Genomic DNA, 20,660 nt, shown 5'->3' on the forward strand with positions numbered 1-20,660 from the left:
ACAGACTGAAAATGAAGGGATGGATAAATATATTCCATACAAATGAAAACAAAAAGAAAGCTGGGATAGTAATATTTATACCAGACAAAACAGACTTGAAAACGAAGACTGTAAGACAAAGAAGGGCATTACATAATGATAAGTGGATCAATCCAACATGAGAATATAACAATTGTAAATATATATGCACCCAACAAAAAGTGCCTACATATATAAGGCAAATATTAACAGACATAAGGGGAACAATTGACAGTAATACAGTAATAGCAAGGGACTTTAACAACCCACTTATATCAATGGATAGATCATCCAGGCAGAAAATCCATGAAGAAACAGTGGCTTTAAACAATACATTAGATCAGATAGACTTACCAGATATACAAAGTACATTCCATCCACAAACAGAATACACATTCTTTTCAGTGCATGCGGAACATTCTCCAGGATAGAGCACATTAAGCCACAAAACAAATCTCAATCAATTTAAGAAGACTGAAATTATATCAACCACCTTTTCCAATCATAACAGTATGAAACTAGAAATCAATTGCAAGAAAAAAAAAAACTGGAAAAAATGCAAACTTGTGAAGGCTAAACAACATGCTACTAAACGACCAATAGGTCAATGAAGAAATTAAAGAGGAAAACAAACATCTTCAGACAAATGAAAATGGGAATACAACATTCCAAAATCTATGCAATGCAGCACAAGCAAAAGTTCTAAGAGGGATGCTTATAGCACTATAGGCCTACCTCAAGAAACAAGAAAAATCTCAAATAAACAATCTAACTGCAGACCTAAGAAACTGGAAAAGAACAAACAAGGCCCAAGTTAGTAGAAGGAAAGAAATAATAAAGATCAGAATGGAAATAGAAGAAATAGAGACTAAAAATAAAACAGCAGAAAACTTCGATCAAACTAAAAGCTGGTTCTTTGAAAAGATAAAAAAAAATTAATAAACCTTTAGCAAAACTTATCCAGAAAAGAAAAAAAAAGGACTCAAATAAAATCAGAAATGAAAGAGAGGTTACAATGTATATCAGAGAAATACAAGGGATTATAACAGACTACTACAAACAATTATATGCCTACAAATTGAACAACTTATAGGAAATGGATAAATTCCTAGAAACACACAACCTTCAAAGACTGAATCAGGAAGAAACAGGACATCTGAACAGACCAATTATAAATAATGATATTGAATCAGTAATCAAAAAACTCCCAACAAACAAACTCCAGGACCAGACGGCTTCATGCGTGAACTCTACTGAACATTTAAAGAAGAGTTAACACCTATCCTTTTCAAACTATTCCACAAAGTTGAAGAGCAAGGAATGCTTCCAAATTCATTCTAAGAGTCCAGCATTACCTTAGTACCAAAACCAAAGACACTACCAAAAAAAAGAAAAAAGAAAATTAAAAGACAATATCCTTCATGAACATATATTCAAAAATTCTGAACAAAATGTTAGCAAACCAAATTCAATGACACATTTAATGGTCATACACCACAATGAAATGAGATTTACTCCAAGGATATAAGGATGGTTTAATATCTACACAAACAATCAACATGATATACCACATTAACAAAATGAAGGACAAAAATCATATGTTCATGTCAACAAATACAGAAAAAGTATTTGACAAAATTCAACATCCATTTACATTAAAAACTCACAACAAAATGGGTATAGAGGGAATGTACATCAACATAATAGAGACTATATAGGACAAACCCACAGCTAACATCATACTCAATAGTGAAAAGCTAAAAGCTTTTGCCCTAAGATCAAATACCCACTCTTGCCCACTTTTATTCAACACAGTACTGGAAGTCCTAGTCATAGCAATTGAACAAGAAAAGAAATAAAAGGCATCCAAATTGTTAAGGAAGAAGTTAAACTGTCACTATTTGCAGATACAGAATACTACATATATATGGAAGACCCTAAGACTCCACCGAAAAACTATTAGAAAACAAATTCACTTGCAGGATACTAAATTAATATAGAGAAATTGGTTGTGTTTTTATAATAATGAAATACCAGAAAGAGAATATAAGAAAACTATCCCATTTACAATTTCATAAAAAAAAAAAAAAACAACATACCTAGGAATAAATGTAACCAAGGAGGTGAAAGATCTGTACTCCAAAAACTATAAGACACTGATTAAAGATGTTGAAGATGACACAAATAAATGGAAAGATACACCATGCTCATGGACTGGAAGTTAGTATTGTTAAAATGTCCATATTACCCAAAGCAATCTACAGATTCAATGCAATCCCTATCAAAATATCAACAGCATTTTTCACACAACTAGAACAAATAATCCTACTATTTGTATGGAACCACAAAGGACTCCAAATAGCCAAAGCAATCTCGAGAAAGAATAACAAAGCTGGAGGTATCATGCTCCCAGATTTCAAACTATACTTCAAAATTGTAGTAATCTAAACAATATAGTATTGGCATAAAAATAGATTACTGGAACAGAACAAAGAGCCCAGAAATAAACCCATGCTTATATGGTGAATTGATCCATGACAAAGGAGACAATTACATACAATGGGGGGAAAGACAGTCTCTACAATAAATGGTGATGGGAAAACAGGACAACCTCATGGAAAAGCTGAAACTGGACCACTTGTACACCATATACAAAAAGAAACTCAAATGGATTAAAGACCTAAATGTAAGACCTGTAACCATAAAACTCTTAAAACATAAACAGTAAATTCCTGGACGTTGCTCTTAGAGATGTGTGTGTATGTATACACACACACACACACACACACACACACACACACATACTTGGATCTGTCTCCTCAGGCAAGGACAACAAAAGCAGAAATAAGTGCATGGGATTACATCAAACTAAAAAGCTTTTGTGTCATGAAGATAATCACCAACAAATGAAAAGGTAAGCTATTGAATGGGAGAAGATTTCCAAATGATATATCTGATAAAGGGTTAATATCTAAAATATATAAAGAACTCATACAACTCAACACCAAAAACCCCACAAACAATCCAATTAAAAAAAAGGTAGAGGACCTGAAGAGACATTTTTCCAAAGAAGAAATACAGATGACCAACAGGCACATGAAAAGATGCTCAACATCACTAATCTTATGGGAAATGTAAATCATAACCATAATAAGGTACTACAAGATACTACCTAACAGCTGTCAGAATGGCTAATATGAAAAGAGACAAGAAATACCAAGCATTGGTGAGGATGTGGAGAAGAGAGAACCCTCACGCACTGTTGGCGGGAATGTAAGATGGTACAACCACTATGGGAAACAGTATGGCGATTCCTCAAAGAATTAAAAATAAAACTACCATTCAATCCAACAATTCCACTGCTGGGTATTTATCCGAAGAAAATGAAAACATGAATTTGAAAAGATATATACACCTCTATGTTCAATGTAGCACTACTTATGATAGCCAAGATAGGGAAGCAACCTAAGTGTCACTGATTGATGAAAGGATAAAGAAGTGGTATGTACATCCAATGGAAAATTACTCAGTCATAAAAAGGAATGAAATCTTACCATTTCTTGGATAGACCTAGAAGGTATTATGGTAGGTAAAGACAGAGAAAGACAAATGCAGTATGATTTCACTTATGTGTGGAATCTAAAAAACAAATGAATAAACAAAACAGAAAGAGTCATAGATACAGAGAACAAACTGGTGGTTGCTGGGGGGCAGGGATGGGCGAAATAGATGAAGGGCATTAAGAGACACATGAATGAGTGATGAAATGAACAAGTTATAAAATGAATAAGTTATGAGAGGTAAAGTACAGCATAGGGTATACAGTCAATAATACTGTAATAATTTTGTATGGTGACAGATGGTAATTATACTTACTGTGGTGATCACTTCATAATGTATATAAACATCAAATCGCTGTTGCACACCTGCAACTAATATTGTATATCATCTATACTTCAATTAAAAAATAAAGGCAGTGTGTGAGAATGTGCATTCTTGCACAACTAGGGGAAATTTTGAAAGAGCTCAATAACTTGATCTGTGTCTGTGACAAAAAGACAGATAATATGAGCTTGGACGTGTACAGATCTCAGCCTTAACTGGTACAAAGAACTACAATCAGACAGGAGAGATATCTCGGTGGCAGAAGAAAGGAAGCCAGAAAGGGGTACACAGATGACTTTCCTGCCCCATTCTGAGTCACTCACATTCACAGCCTTGGGCGCAGCACGAGCTCCATGGTTACAATCTCCATTCCCTCCTATAAGGTTTCTATCTTAGTAAAGTCTCAGCCCAGACTTGGGGTTAAAACAAAACACAAAAGTTTTCCCTAAGAATTAATCACAAGTCTACTCTCAGGCAGACTTGAGGGACAAGTTTACTAACTCTGTGGTCTAGCAGCCCCCAAGCTAAGAGATAAACGTGAAAAATGGCTTAGACCTGCAGCAGCTGGCAAAAACTCTTGGGAGACACTGGCTCTCAATCCAGGGACAAGAGTCCCATTAATAAAGCCCTGTCCAACACAACTTCTTAACCCAAAGTTACAAAATACACAAGAAGATCACATAGCCAGAATTAGCAGACACACGGAAAGCATAAGACAGGCCAAGAACTTCAGGTAACAATTACTGAACACAGACTGTGAAATAAGTAGATTTAAAATTACTAAAAGAAATAAAGAACTGAACACATAAAAAGGGAGTAAGAAACCTTAAAAAAGACAGCAGACATTTAAAGGAGAAAAACAGACTTCCATAAATGGAAGATACTCTCAGTGAAATGAAAAAGCTCAATGGCTATGTTAAAGAGCCAAGTAGACATAACAGAGAATTTGTGAGCCAGAAGAGAGTGTAGGGAAAACTTTCCTGGATGAAACATACAGCAAAGATCCTAAAAGAATGTTCCATTATAATCACTATTTGCATAGCGATACATAAAGCTGAGAGCTGCCCACAGTTAGGACTGCTCTCTTAACGGTAGATCTGGAGAAAGTCAGGCTAATTAGGTTAGGTTTCCTTTTATCCATTTCTTCTTCTGAATCAGCACACTTTTCCTCTTTCTTCTCTCCCCAGATTTAGATCTCTCACCTAGTAAATGTAATAAACAGTGCATATAATCAGTGTCAATGCTGAACAGTCAGTGCCTTTCTGTGTGTCTATCAGCATGTGGATGCACATCTATAAACATTACAGACACATTTGTCAGTAGTATTATACTTTGAAATATACACATACCTGCAACATAACAGCACCTACCAGCAACTCCAGTTATTGGTGGAACGCAGACTGGAAGCTAAGCATGAGATCTAATCTGACTGCGGCACCGAGCAACTGTGTGACTGTGGGCAAGTCACAACAGCAGTTCTCTCATCTATAAACTAAAAGGACTAACTTGAATAATTTCCAGGATCTCTTCCTACTCCATTCTTATATTGTTTATAACTTTAAGAAGCTAACAAGCTTCATACCACTCATGTAGTTTACATTGTAGGGCAGGTCTCTGTGCAGAACCTTGTTATTTACATTAACGAGTGATAATCAGGCTTTCTGGGCTAGAGCAGATCAGAAGTAATGATTGAAAAGTGGAAAATGAACAAAAAGGGGTTCCTTGAGTCAAATATACTGACAATAGCTTAAAAAAGGTGAGGGCTAGATGACTGTAATAACAAGGAAAAAGCCTGTCATAGGAAACCTGAAAAGAATGGCTATTTTTAGACACTTACTGTAGGATCAGATAGCTTCACACACCTCGACAGCCCTTGAAGGCACCAGTACGTGACAACACTGAGCAATAACTGATGTTGCCGATAACCTTGAGTAATCAAGAAAAAGTTGGCTTATATGTTCGATGTACCCTACGTGAAAGTTGGAAAAGTATAAAATGCATTTTAGAAAGATTCCCCTCTTGATCTCGGGGTTGTGAGTTTGAGCCCCACGTTGGGTGTAGAGATTACTAAAACAAAAACAAAACAAAACCAAAATACTTGAAGGGGTGCCTGGGTGGCACAGTCAGTTGAGCATCCGACTCTTGGTTTTGGCTCAGGTTGTGATCTCAGGGTTGTGAGACTGAGCCCTGCGGTTCAGCATGGAGTCTGCTTAGGACTCTCCTCTCCCTCTGCCCCTCCCTCCCACATGCATGCTCCCTTTCTCAAATAAATACATCTTAGATTCCCATAAAGAGGTTAAAAAATATCAAAAGAGTTTTAGACACCTAGAACAATCTTTCATATGGATTCTTCACGTATGTGCACGTAAGTGTATGCAATTATATAGAGAAATATTTATTAAGGGTGTTTTATACATGTTGTATGCAAAGTCCTGTCAACCGGCCCAAGAAAAACCCATGAACTAGTTTTTAGAGACTTATAATCAAACACAAAAGTCCCTATGAATGGGGCGCCTGGGTGGCTCTGTCAGTTAAGCATCTGCCTTCGGCTCAGGTCATGATCTCAGCACCTAGGACCAAGTCCTGAGTTGGGCTCCCTGCTCAGCCAGGAGTCTGCTTCTCCTTCCCCCTGCTCTTGTGCTCTTGCTCTCTCTCTTTTTCTTTTTCTCTCTCTCTCTCTCTCAAATAAATAAAATCTTAAAAAATCCCTAAAAACAATATACATAAAAGGATGGTCAACCAACTGTATGAAACATACATGTATTTTTTTAAAGATTTTATTTATTTATGTGACAGAGAGACAGCCAGCAAGAGAGGGAACACAGCAGGGGAGAGGGAGAGGAAGAAGCAGGCTCCCAGCCGAGGAGCCCGATGTGGGACTCGATCCCGGAACGCCGGGATCACGCCCTGAGCCGAAGGCAGACGCTTAACGACTGCACTACCCAGGCACCCCAAAAACATATATTGATACAAAGTAGAAGTGTTATTATTAATATGGTCAGATTTCACGTGGGAAATAGTGCAGGCAAGACTGCTACAGAGGTGAGGGAGGTGAAAACAGTTGTAAAGAGGGAGGCTTTCAAGAATCCACGGAAAGGTGGGAAAAGATCCATGGCAAGGAAGGAGTCAAATGTTTCCCACATGAGGGGAGGTGAGGTCATGCTGCCTACTGACCATGTATGTCCATCATCATCATGAGTCATCTGAGTTCATGGGGGACAGCCGGTTAATGACATCAGAAGGCAAGTCTGGACCATGAGAAGAGTTTAAGAGCTGGAAGGGAAGCTTTCCACATTTGCGTGTATGAGCTCACAGGCACACTACTTTTATAGGGACAAAGGTCACAGGGCAAAACTCCTCATCCCTGGAACATCATACTTTACAAAGGAATGAAGGAAAACTATCAAAGTGACTTGGAGAGTGACTGGAAAGATTAAAGTCTGAGAATACAATGTAATTATAAGTTCTACAGATTACATTAAAGCAAATCATTGAAATGGAAAAAAAATTTAATAGAAAACTGTCACATTTTGTCTTCGTCGTCAAATAACCAAACATCATCTAGCGGGAATGGAAAGAGAGGTAAATACAGATCTGATTATAAATGTATGCATTTAAACAGTTCCCTAATGCTGTGTTCTTGAATTTTGATTTCGCTTAGAAGTTTTCAGTTACAAACAACTTCTGTAATTACATTTGGAATTAAGAGTTAGGAAAGCACTTCAGCCTAATGCTTTCTAGAACTAGTCAAGTATTTCTAAATCTATTAGGTCCTTCAAAACAAAAGTTATTACCAGTATCTGCTATGTTCAGAGAGCTAGGATACGGACAGCTAACTTTAAATAAATATGTCGTAAGAAATCTAAAAATTAAGTTAATCTCAAAGTATTTTACAAAGCATTCACATTATCATTTAAGGGGCAAGATCCCTTATGGTACAATTTGCATACATGTTCAAATAGGAATCTCTAGTACAAAGCATGGTCTCTCCATTGTTTATAAGTTTCCGGGGGGCAGGCATCACATCAGATTTATTCACATCGTATTTTTCCGCCTCTTCATTCCCCTTCTTCTTGCTACTAAGAGTGATACAGTTAACCCTTAAACAACACAGGTTTATACTGTGCAGGTCTACTTTTTTTTTTTTTTTTGATACATGAAGTATTATAAATGTGTTTTCCTTATAATTTTCTTAATGTTTTCTTTTCTAGAAGCTTTATTATAAAAATACAGTATATAATACATATAAGCTACAAGCTACGTGTTAATCGACTATTTCTGTTATCAGTATGGCTTCTGGTCAACAGTGGGCTATTAGTAGATACATTTTTGGGGAGTCAAAATTACATGTGGATTTTGACTATGTGCCTCTAACCCCTACGTTGTTCAAGGGTCAACTGTACATCAAAGAAAGTTTTGTAAAATGTGGTAAACAATGTTCCAGTTTTCATTCCATAGCTGTCAGAGCCAATTCCAAACATCTTTGATATTTTAAAACCTCAAATGATTTTTTAGACAGGCCAATCCCAAGAAAAGAGGATAATATTCTTGCATACATGCATGGAAAAGAGCTTTTATAGCCCTTTCCCCAGTTCTGGAAACAATAGACATTCACAATGACTAGGGGTTCTGTGTTATGGACAGATAAGAGCTTTCAAACAAGCAAAACAAGAGCAGAGTCACTACTTTCTAATTAACCTAATTGTGGTGCAGCCTGATTATCAGAAGTAGTTATCTACCGGCCATAGCTGAGCAACCTACCAGCTGGCATCAGCAGAGGCAACAATGTCCCCCTTGCTTTCTCCTGCACAGGGATGGACACCAGGAGGGCGCAAGCATCTCAAATAATGAGAGTGAATGCATGTGTGTGTGTGTGTGTGTGTGGCCAAGCCAAGTTTGCACATGCATAAATTTCAAACAAACTTGATGAAATCTCACCATTACTGGAAACATTAGCAAACTATGAAACAAATAGACTTGTAAATTTGACATTTTATCAAACAAATATATTTTCTTTCCTATTTTTCTTCCCATTTCATATGTCATGTATAAAGTATTGTAAGTAGAGAAATTAGAATGACACTGATAAATTGCAAATAAATTCTAAGCAGATAACCTAAGATTCTGTCTAAATTCTATAGATATCATTTATAATTATTTAATTATAATTATGTAATAAATTAAGGAAGATTCCATACCAGAGTAAGAGGTTTTACTGGGTCAAAGTAATGAGTGAGGCTGAATCCCTGTTAATAAAAACAAAGAATACTGTCCTTAGTTCAGCTGTAATCCTGCCTATAAGAAAATGGGCTGAATGACCTTTTCAGTCTGAAGATTTATGATGGGATTTCATATAATTCTAAAACTAAAGGTAAAATAACAAGATAAAATGCCTGTGGTCCTAAGAAACATTCAGAAGGGTCATCAATCAGAACAGGGGTGGGGGGTTTGTAACCACTGGTCAAAATAGCAGCCTAGGTGATACACAGCTGGGGGTACAGACACACTGGGGGTGGGAGGTAGAAGCGGGATGAGAACACGTAGTCTATCTATACACACATTTACATAAACATATAAATTTATAAACACACACACAGCCAAGCTCAAAAGCGAGAAGGGAAATCTGAGGCCCATGGCAGTAGAGGAGCTCAAAAGCTGTCTATCACCCAAGGGTAACTGTAAGAGATGGGATGGCAAAATCGTTATGAGCGTGAACCTGGAAGCCAGACTACTGGGTTTGTATCAAGCTCCTCCACTTCCTTTCTAATTGGGATGATGATGAGAACTGCCCGACATAGTTAATACGAGATTAAAATAAGTCAACACCGGGTGGCTCAGTTGGTTAAGCATCTGCCTTCAGCTCAGGTCATGATCCCAGGGTCCGGGAATCGAGTCCTGCACTGGGATCCCTGCTCAGTGCGGAGTCTGCTCCTTCCTCTCCCTCTCCTCCTGCTGGTGCTCACTCATTCTCTCTTATGCTCACTCCTCCAAATAAGTAAAGAAAATCTTCTAAAAAATTAATAAGTCAACACATACGAAGAAAGCACTTAGAACAGTGCCTGCCACACAGCAAGCTCAGTAAACATTAGTTGATTTTACCACTATCATTATTGTTAACAGGCTCAGGAAACACCAGACATTGGTGATTTAAAGCCCCCTAGGAGTAAAAGTCAAGATTGTGAGACAACTGGGGCAGGGAGCTGGGAAAATCCTGGTCCAGTCAAAAATTCTTCTGCCACCATGGTGGGGTGCAGGAAATGTGCCATATGGAAGACCCACTCCCCGGCCCCACTTGTAGGGGGCCCAAGTCCTTCTGATCGAGGCCCAGCCCGTGGACAGTGTGAGGCCAGTAGCATCCCCGCATGCCAGGCCGGGTCTTCCCAGAGTCAGGTTGCTTGGGAATGCAGGCCAAAGCGGGTGGTAAACTTCATCTAAGGCTAAATATCGGCGTGAGACCGATAGTCAAACAAGTACCGAAAAAGAAAGTTGAAAAGAACTTTGAAGAGAGAGTTCAAGAGGGGGTGAAACTGTTAAGAGGTAAACGGGTAGGGTCCACGCAGTCCACCCCTGGAGGATTCAACCAGGCAGCTGGTGAAGCGGATCTTTCCCACGCCTGTTCCTCCCGACCCCTCCTCCCCAGGGGTGCTCCTGCGGGGGGGGGGGGGGGGCGGGGTTTATAAAATTAAAAAAAAAAATCTTCTGCCACCAACTGGAGGAGTTGATAGGGAGGAGGCACCCGCCTCAAGCCAAAGGTGAAAAGAGGGCCTTGAGAAATCAGAGACCCTGGCCCTGTATCTGGCTTGGGTGTGGGGCTTGAATGTTGGCACTATCCAAGCTGAGTGACAGTAACACAGAAACAGTTCATTATTAATAAAGCCCAATGGGCCCTGGTACAGGCTGCCATGAATTCGTCCCACAGAGAGACTGCCACAATCCAGGGTAGAGTCTTCAGGTGGAAAAATCATAGTGAGCACTGAGCAGAATACATAAAAACAAATCCACACCTAGACATGTCCTGGCTAAAGCTATCAGAGAGAAAAATCAGATTACTTACAAAGAATGCAGACTTCTCATCAGCAGTAATAGATGCCTGAGGACAATGGAATCATGTCTTCAGCATGCTGAGGGGAATAACTGTCTGCTTAGAATTCTGTACTATCATTCAAGAGCTGGAAACGACTGGAGGCACAGAAAAACTAAGAAGTTTTCTGGCCCACAGGCCCAGAAGGCAAGGGATATTGACTCAGGCAAGAAAGAGCTCCAAAAAGGAGAGATGTCAGAAACAGTGTTTGCAAAGAGAGGAAAAAAGCCAGACGGGAGCTTTCTCAACCTTCCATAACCCAACCTAAAAAGTCGCCTTTACTCATGGGTTGGAGGGACACATCTTCCCTGAGATTATAGAGAGAAAGCAGTCTTTCTCCCTGTGCTCTGAGGATACCTCTTGTTTTCTGAGGAACCTGACTCTATCAGTAATTTCCTCTTCTCTACGTTACTCCTTTAAAGTTAACTTTTGATTGTTTAACAATTTATTACAGGCAGGTATTTTGAAATAATTTAAAATGAAAACCAGCAGTTCCTGCCACCCTCACCCACCAGTCCTGTTCCCTGGCAGCATCTATCTTCAGATCTTTGAGCTGTCTTGTCATATTTATCTTCCTATTTTTAAGTAATATGCAGTGCCAGGGGACCTTTGGAAAATCCATCACCTGCTGGCCAAGGCTGCTGGCCACTTGCCAAGTGACAGTCCTTCCTTAATCTGGGAAAAAGACAGAGTTGATAGCTGTCCCAATGACACAGTACTCTTGTTTTAGAACACAGAACACCAAGACCTGGCCCATTCCATTCCCAAGAGATAATTTAAAGAAGTTATAAGCCAAGATATCTTGCAATATTTTTTATCTTACTCTGTCTCATAAGAATTTACCCACACTTGCTACTGTATTCCATCTCTATTCAAGAACAAAATACGCCATCCTTAAGTGCGACACCATGGAAAGGCGAGTAACGTTCAAGACCAAAAAGTCAAACTGGAAGAGAGGTAGATCACTTTACCACCAGGGAAGCAGGTACTCTACATGTGTGAACTTGGGTATGAATCATCTAGAGTGGGGAGGAGCCTACTCCTCCTCAGAGCCTGGTAAGGGTGGGAGTTATGGGTGGGGGTGCGTGGGGGGAGTACATCACTATTCGGACTTTGGGAACAAAAAAGATATTTCACCAGCAGAAGGCTGAGAAACCAGCAGAGGTAATATTTGATTACTTAATATGACCTTTACATAAAATTTTTAAAAACATCATTGAAAACCCTTTTGACTAATAATCTGTCTCTTGAGAGCTCTAAATCGTTCACTCATTGCCTTATTTTTAAAAATTAAAACAAAACAAAAACAAAACCAATCAACCAACATAGGGCCTGAAAAGGAGAAAGAGGCCTCTCCTAATCTGTGGCCAAAAATGTTCCTAGAGCACATTCTTACATTACTTTTTTCTGTCCATTATGTCGATTTAGAATGTAACTTCTGATAATGGTAGATGAGAATTTATTCTTTTATTTCCCAATATCCTAGTTATATCAGAGTTGGTTCTTCTACTATTATTAAGTAAATATGTTTCTCTGCTGAGCTGTTAAGTGTACTATGATTACATTTCCTTTCTTGTGAACATTTTGTTTTTCTGGAGCTGATGGGGCTTCATCATTTGCTTAATATTTTATTACCTACTGCTTATTATTCTGAAAGACTCCAGTGTATATGTAAAATCTGGTGTCTACACAAACATTAGATATCTGCTATTCCCACTAAACTACACTTTTTTTTTTCTTTTCTTGAAACCGCTCTGTTCTGGAGCCATCCATCCTCTTTTCCCACCAGATAACCCCGGTCCGTTGCAGAGGTGGCAATCTGGAACCTCTCCATCACTCCAGTAGGTTCTCATGATAGTGAAAGGCCCATCTTTTGAGAACCTGACTGTCTGAAAATCTTATTATTCTACTGTCACACTTAATTTATAGTGCTGGATACAGACTTCTAAATTAAAACGATTTTTTCTTCTTCCTAAGATTTTTTTGTTAAGGCACTCGTTCATTCTCTTCCAACTAATTGCAGCTTTTTAAGAAGTCCAATGACTTTCTGAATCCCAGTCCTTTGCATGTGACCTTTCTTTTCTTCTTTGTTCCGGTATCTTATCTCTATCCCTGGCATTCCTGCACTTCATGATCACATGCCCATATGTGAGACTATTTTTATCCCTTGCACTGGGTCCTTGGCAAGCCCTTCCCATTTGGAGATTCAGGTCCTTCAGTTCTGGGAAATTAATCTGTGTTGTTTGATAGCTTCCTCTCTTCCGTCTGCTGGAACTCCCATGAATCAGATGTTGTACATCCTAGCCTGAGTCTCTAATTTTCTTATTTTATCCCCTACTGTCCAATTCACTGTATGTGTGTTACACTTTCTGGAAGATTTTCTTGACTTTGTCTTCTAACTTCCCTGGATTTTTTCTTTTCTTTTCTTTTTTTTTTTTTTTTTTTGCTATCATAATTTTAATTTCTGAGAGCTTTTTATTCTGATCCTTTATTTTTAAAAATCACATTCTTAACTCGAAGAATGCAGCTACCTTCTCTTATCTGAGGATATTTATAAAAGCTTTTAATTTTTAAAGTATCCTTTCCCCCCTTGCATTATCTGTTACTTATTTCTTTCTGGTCTTTTTATTTGGGGCCCTTTTCATTATGTTGGAGAACTTCCTCAAATGTCTAGTGATTTTTGGCCATTGGTTTATATCTTGAAGTAAGGTACTAAAATTCTGATTAAAAGTTCTGTGTAAGTATCCAGGGCTTGTTGACTGATGGCCTGCATTCTAGGACAATCAGGGGCCAGACAGTTTTTTTAAATATAGAGACCACCCCTCCACCCCCAAGTGTCAGTATCTGAAGTTCTTCCCTCCAGGGACATGTAATCTCCAAACAAATTCCTGCAGGTTCCTGCTTGGCAGAGGAGAGGAAGAGGAGAGATGGCTATCCTAGGTCACTTGGGCGCTTCGAACAGGGTGGAGAAAAGCACTGGGCAGGCCCTAGACTCTACAGTGCAGACACTGTGTGATACCAGTGCCTTTTCTCTGCCTGGGGTCTCCAGGGGGAGTGTGTCACCAGTTGAATTTCTCCCCAAACTACAGATTCCTATTAGAGTGGGACAGCTGCAGAGGGTGAAGGAGAAGACCTTAAGTCTAACTGCTCCACATCCAGACTGAATTAATCCCTTGTTTCCACCTCCCCCTGGCCTTCCACAAAACCTAAGGATCCCATATCTGGACCCTTTCTGAGGCTATGCAGGGGATGACATCTCATTTCTCACTAGTTTCTGCAGGCTTTCTGTCCCTTTATAGTTAACTCTGCTCTAAGTCAGCCCATCTCCATCTACCATCTCTCATGCACTCTGGTCTCCCATCCTCATGCAGGTTTTATAACTATCAAATTCTTTTACTATAATTTCAGTGGGGTTTCTTTGGGGTGGCGAGAGAGACAGATTAAAACGCACACATTCAAGCCTCTTTAACTGTCTTTAACTCCCCTTCTTCATTGGTTCCTCATCAGTATTTTTAAAAACTTTATTTTATAGCAGCAAGAACACTTACCATGAGATCGACCTTCTTTACACATTTTTAAGTGTATAATACCTTACTGTTGACTCTAAGTCATAGGTATTTAAGCATTCTCAAATCTCTCCAATAGTAAGGAAAACAGGACTAATAAAGACGTTCCCCTTGATTCCATGTCTCCTTTCACCTCCTGCATTCTCTCTTCCTTCATAGCCAACCTTCTTAAAACAGCTGCCCACACTCTCTCACCTCTTCTGCAACTTCCTTGTATTTCTCAGTCTACTACCACATACCTTCTACTCCCATCACTCCACTGAAACTGTTCTTTCAAAGGATACTCCTGCTGATAAATCCAATGGCCACTTCCTGGTCCTCACCTTACTTGACCTCTCACTAAATTCAACACTACTGTAGTCCCTCGTTCTCAAAACACGCCCTTCTTAGAGGACTTTCTGACCCTGTACTCTCCTCACCTCTTCCTACCTCCTTGCAAATGGGATTATATGGTACAGTCTATACTTGCCATGCCAACCTCACCTCTTGCCATGCCATATTCAAGTTCTATGCTACCATGCGTGGAACCTCCTGCAGTTCCTAGAGCAAGCCATGTCCTGTTTCTCCTCTGGTTTTCGTACACCCGATTCCCTTTTATTTGGCCAATTTTGCAAATGCTGTCTATCTGTTTTGGGTGGCCCTCCTATGTGCATCTCAAGCACATATCCTGTATTCTCACTACCAATATGTTCATTAAAAGGTACTACAAGTACCTGCTTACTTGTCCATGCTTCATGAGGACAAGACCCATGTTTATTTTTTATCTTATTCAAGGGTGTGTCACTAGAGCTCGTACGATGGCTAATACATGGTAGGCATCCAGTGTCAGCTGAGTGAATGAAGACACAATCGAGAGAGGGAGAATCAAATGCGTACAGAAAGACACTAATCATATCTTCTCTTTAAATGGGCCAGCAGAGCACATGAATGTGATCTCCAGAAAAAGACTTACAGTATAACCTAAATTCTTCTGCTGCCTTTTTCTATCTTCTTATCAGTGTATCCGACAAGTCGTCACCATTTTTTGCACAAAAACAACCAAATGCTGAGTCAGAATATCACAGCACCAATACACCATCTAAGAGCTTAGAGAGGGACAGCTGTCTAAATGTTTCAATACATTTACATAGGTAAATCACAGGATTTTGAAGTGCTATGGGAGTGACAATGTTTTATTCTGGTAGTTTTGGTATAATTTTGCTCACATACTAAAACACGTCTTTCTTTTTTTAAGATTTTATTTATTTATTTATTTGTCAGAGAGAGCGAGAGTGAGAGAGTGAGCACAAGCAGGGGGAGCGGCAGGCAGAGGGAGAAGCAGCCTCCCTGCTGAGCAAGGAGCCCAATGTAGGACTCGATCCCAGGACCCTGGGATCATGACCTGAGCTGAAGGCAGGCGAAAAATGACTGAGCCACCCAGGCGTCCCAAAATCGGTCTTTGAAAGACAGAAACATTTTAGAAGAAGCAGCAGATTAGCTCGAGAGAATAACCCATTAGGCTCCTTAAGTCATGAGTGTGGTAGGCTCTGAAGAGAAAAAACAAATCCCAGCTCAAGCAAAACTGGATTTCTAGACTTTGACTGTCATTTAATTAATATTAGCCAAGCTGTCAATGCTCAAATGTCCCAAACACCTTCACTGTTTTACTACTCTGCTTATCACTGGGCAAGCACCTTTGTATAGCAAGAAGTCTTTCAAAATATGTTGACATTTTAGCTGTTATGAATTGTCTTTAATATTTGACCACATTTAGCTACAACTGAAGAGCCTATTTATGGAAAACATGTCTATATGCAAATAGATCTATTTCCAAATGTGAACTACAATAAATACTTTGCTGGATACTATATTCCCAGCAGGAAAAACCTAGAAAGAACTCAGAGGTTACATGTAGTCTCTTGATAATGAACTGCCATGTGGAAAAAAAAAAAGTTTTGAGCTCAGAAGGAAAAAAGGAGGTGTTGTGATGAATTGCTTTCCATTTCACTTGTCTGAAGAGATATTACTCTATTTCCACTATATCTGCGTCTCTGCCCAAAAAAGAACTCATACATTTGTAATTGAAAAATTGTCTCTTTCCAAACAAAAATGATTTCTCCACAGATAGATACTCCTAAGCCAGAGGGAGGGAGGGACAGACACCCTTTTATCTGTCTTTCCCCCAGAAAGACTCAAGAGCAAATCAAAGGTAACCCTGGATAGGGTCTGCAGGGATGGGAGCCCTCCACAACAAAAGCACAAGTAAGGAGAAAGTTCCAAGATAGAGACGCTGCCCCAATATAAGCAAAGCCCTGGGTACAGCAGACACGTTGGAGGCGTTACCCATTACCTTCTACTCTGGACAGCGACTCTGAGAAAAGTAAACCGGCCTCTGCAAGCAGGCCAATGGTCAAGTCACTAGCTTTCACTTGTATTTGAAAGAGAGTACAAAGTCACCCGTGACAGCCCCTCCTCCTCCCTCCCAATCACCACCATGTGTACACATTCCCTCCAAGGATGGCCGGAAATCCCACACCCAGCTGATGCTGTATGTCCTGGACAGACTATGATTTATTTATTACCTCAAATATTCACATTGTTCCTTCCATCCTTTTCTTCAAAATCTGGCCAACTATATGAAATTATATGATAGCAATCTTGCTGATGAGTACACTGAACCTTGGGTTTAAGTGAAAATGAGCAGAAAAATGAATAGTTAACTCAATGCATACTGTGGTTGACTTCTTCTCTCCATTACTGACCACTTAGTTTTCAATAATCATAATCATTATTGATCTGACACTGTAATATCACGCATCATATGCTCTTTCCTGTGGCTAGACTCCTCCTCCTCCTTCATCTATCTGCCTAACTCCTCTCTGGCTTCTCAGATAGCTCAGACATCACCTCTTCGAACAAGCTTTCCAATCATACTCATACCTCAGTTTCTCACAAGAATCCTTCTCTTACAGAATTAGGTGTCCCTCCTCTGGATTCCAAAGCCATGCCTTTACCTTCACAGGCATAATCACACAGTACTCTACTTGTTTATAAGTAGACGCTTAAATAAGACACTTCTCCCCACCTAGTCTTTAAAATAACCCCTCAAAGGCAAGGATTGTCACTCATCTTCATGTTCTAGTTCATGGCACAGTGTCTGGTATTTTGTAGACATTTTAAAATGTGTGTGAAAGGAGTGAATACATGTATGAACAAATGGATGATGTTTAGACTTTGAATTACAGAGATGGGTCTTCAGAAGACATTTAGTTCATCCTACTTCACCCAAAATTCCCTAAACAAGAACTTCCTAAGAGTTGTGCCAAGGCGTGAAAGCAAGGAAATCAATATCTATGTCCAATAAAACAGAAACATTTTCTAATGAAAATATGATGAAATAAAAACCTTACCGGCAGAGTTCCAGGCAGAGATGCATCAAAAAAAGATACCAAAGAATTTGGAGGTGCTGCAAAATGGACTTGAGATCCAGAGAAGAGTTTAGAGTTGGAGGAGATCTGGGCATGAATTTCCAAACCTACCACAGCTGCCCATTTGTGTTCACTGAAGAGAAAGAAAGAATCGTTAAGAAGTAGCTAGATCCATCACCATGCATGAATTTCTATGACCCTAAACCACACATTAATTTGCTATTTGTGTTTTTAGCTTATTAAGATTTTAGATTCTTACATTTGAAAATATGTCATATTTTATCAATTACTAAATCAAAAGCAATTCATAATGAACATCTACAAGACCAGCAAAATAAAATTCGTTGACAACACGGCATAGGAAGAGTTTACCGTACAAAGAGGAAGGTGATGAAGGAAAACTATGGCATCCTGAAACAATTTAGAAAGGGCTATCAGGTGATGTCTGCTTGGCTGACTCCAGTGAAAAGCAGCATTTTCCAAATTAACTGTCCTTTATCAATTAATAACTCAGTAAATGAAAGCTTACCTTGCAAACATTTTTAGAATTAACATAAACATTATGCTTCTACTACTAGAGAAATAATGGTAAATAGCTGTATATTTTATTTAAAGAGAGAGGGAAATTCTCCGTGATGTTTTGAACTCATTTTATAACAATAGCTTGCAAGTAAAATGATCAGAGTGGCACAGATATAAAGATCATCACTAAAACATACCCTTCCTGGGATTTTGGGCAAATGAAAACATTAAACCATCAGATGTGGCTTTTTTGGTCCCCCAAATCACTTTCAATTCCCTAAGATATAGTTGCAGGTTTCTTTGTTTATGCTTGATTGCTATCAAATCTAAGAAGCTGTTAAATGCTATAACCTCTCCTACTCTGTTCGGTCTGTATGAACATTCCACACACAGGACTCTCCGGGTTCTTATAAGTGTGCTTATTCCTTCTGAAACCATATACCATGGACAATGCCTATTTATATACACTCCCTCTATACTTTATTCCTATCCTGCTCTTCTCCCAAGCAATTTTCTGTATTATCTAGATTTTTTGTTTACATGGACTGAGTTTTGTTCCAATTATTTCAACACATGAACTTTTATATCTATAGTACTGTGAGAAGATTAATTCCTTTTTAAAGCTTGGAAGCACCACCGGCAATTGAGAGGAATTAAATGAAGAACTCATCAGAAATTCTGTATTCACTAAAACATCACTCAAAACTATTTTTGCAGTTTTGTTACAAGAGAGAAAAAATACTTTACATTTACAGCCAAACGATCTAATTTATGAAAGGAATAGAAGCTGAATGCTTCTGGACATTTTCCCTCTGTTGCTCCAACAGAAAAGCAAATATAATGCCAACATAACTATCTCAAAGGCTAAAGTGATTACTGAACACGTGTCTTCTGTTTCTGTATTTAAAAAGAAACTATTTAAGTCTTATAAAGTATAAACAGCTGTTTAGAGGATATCTAACAAAATAAGCAAAGCTCTCCAATCAGAGGGAAGATCTCTTGTATTGACTGCATCCTCCTAGGTCTAGAAACACGTTCAACGTGAAATGCCTCCAGAGACAGCCGTTTTCTGAGTAATGACATTAAGCCACCACCATCCTGAGTTTGTAGGTAAAGTCTCCCTTTCCACTTTTAGAATACCGCTGTCCCATAGTAGTGCTAAAAAAATGTCAGCTACATAACATCCCGCTTTCTGGTGTCACCGACCCCACTGGTAGTGCTATTAGTAAGGTGACTGAATCCACTCTTCTGTGTGTGCAGTTTTACTTTAAAGAAAAGATCTGCGATTTTATATTCGCGAATTCCCCAAATACGCCTACCTATCTGAAGACTGTTTTATGTGTGGAGGCGGGGCTGATAGAGGGCCAGTTTTGTGCTTTCATTTAGGTTTCGGGGCTGAGAGTTACAGCCCAACATCCCCATTAAGCCCCCCCCAACACACACACACACACGTCTAGAGTGAAACTGGGCTGTAGTGGCCATCACCTCCCTAGTCCCGCAGTTCCACCTCACGCTTAAATGGGCAGTAATGGTATGAAATAGTATACCCTTTCCTTGACTTCTGGGCGGTGATGAGGGGCTGCTGAGCCACGGAGCTCTGTCCCCTTTTCCTGCTGGACGTGAACCCAATCGCAGCCCCTCTTCCATGGCGAGAACCGCCGTCAATGCAGGCTAAAACCCAACGCCTTCCCAGACAGCACCAGCGAAGCATGGGCGCCGCCATTGCCCCTCCAGGATCCTGGTCAGGTGATACAGACTCTTTCTTCCGCAAAGCTCTCTGGGAAGAGTAGTTCTAAAAACGAATAAAACGCCTTAGGCGCACACCGGAAGACTACTATTCCCGGTGAGCACTGCGACTCCAAGGCTGCCGGAACCCTGGCCGGGAGGGGAGGGCAGGAGAAATAGAGGAGAGGTGGGAGGGCTTCTGGGTCCAGAATTGTGACTCCTCCTAGCGGGGAGTTGGGGAGGTTTGTGGCGGGGTCCGTGGATGAGTTTGAGCGAGAGCAGGTGGTGCCGGAGATCCAAAGCAAAGCAACCCGGCCGGGAATTTATACCTCGGTTAACCTTTCCAGCTGAACTAAATGAACTCGACATCTCTGGGAAGACTTCCGACCCTCCAAGACCACTCAGTTTTTTTCTCTGTTTACTCTGTCAGTTCACACACTAATTTGTGCATTAATG

General features: G+C 39.6%; 1 protein-coding gene across 3 annotated transcripts in view; it reads right to left on the reverse strand.

Moving 5' to 3' along the window:
• The window catches only part of GATB (glutamyl-tRNA amidotransferase subunit B), a 91,433-nt gene extending 71,190 nt beyond the window's left edge, over positions 1 to 20,243 (reverse strand). For 2 of the 3 annotated variants that reach the window (XM_045798838.2, XM_045798837.2), the window contains exons 1-2: positions 20,027 to 20,242; positions 17,940 to 18,090 (exon numbers count right to left, since the gene is read on the reverse strand). In XM_045798838.2, the coding sequence (XP_045654794.1) occupies positions 17,940 to 18,090; positions 20,027 to 20,202 (327 nt within the window). In that variant the 5' untranslated portion in view covers positions 20,203 to 20,242. Of the gene's footprint in view, positions 1 to 17,939; positions 18,091 to 20,026 lie in introns of all 3 variants that reach the window. The other variant, XR_015726506.1, reaches the window with a different exon arrangement.
• Between the last annotated feature and the right edge of the window lie 417 nt (positions 20,244 to 20,660).

This window comes from Ursus americanus, chromosome 13, assembly GCF_024610735.1.
Source record: "Ursus americanus isolate L20-20 chromosome 13, mUrsAme1.1.p, whole genome shotgun sequence".
Lineage (NCBI taxonomy): Eukaryota > Metazoa > Chordata > Mammalia > Carnivora > Ursidae > Ursus > Ursus americanus.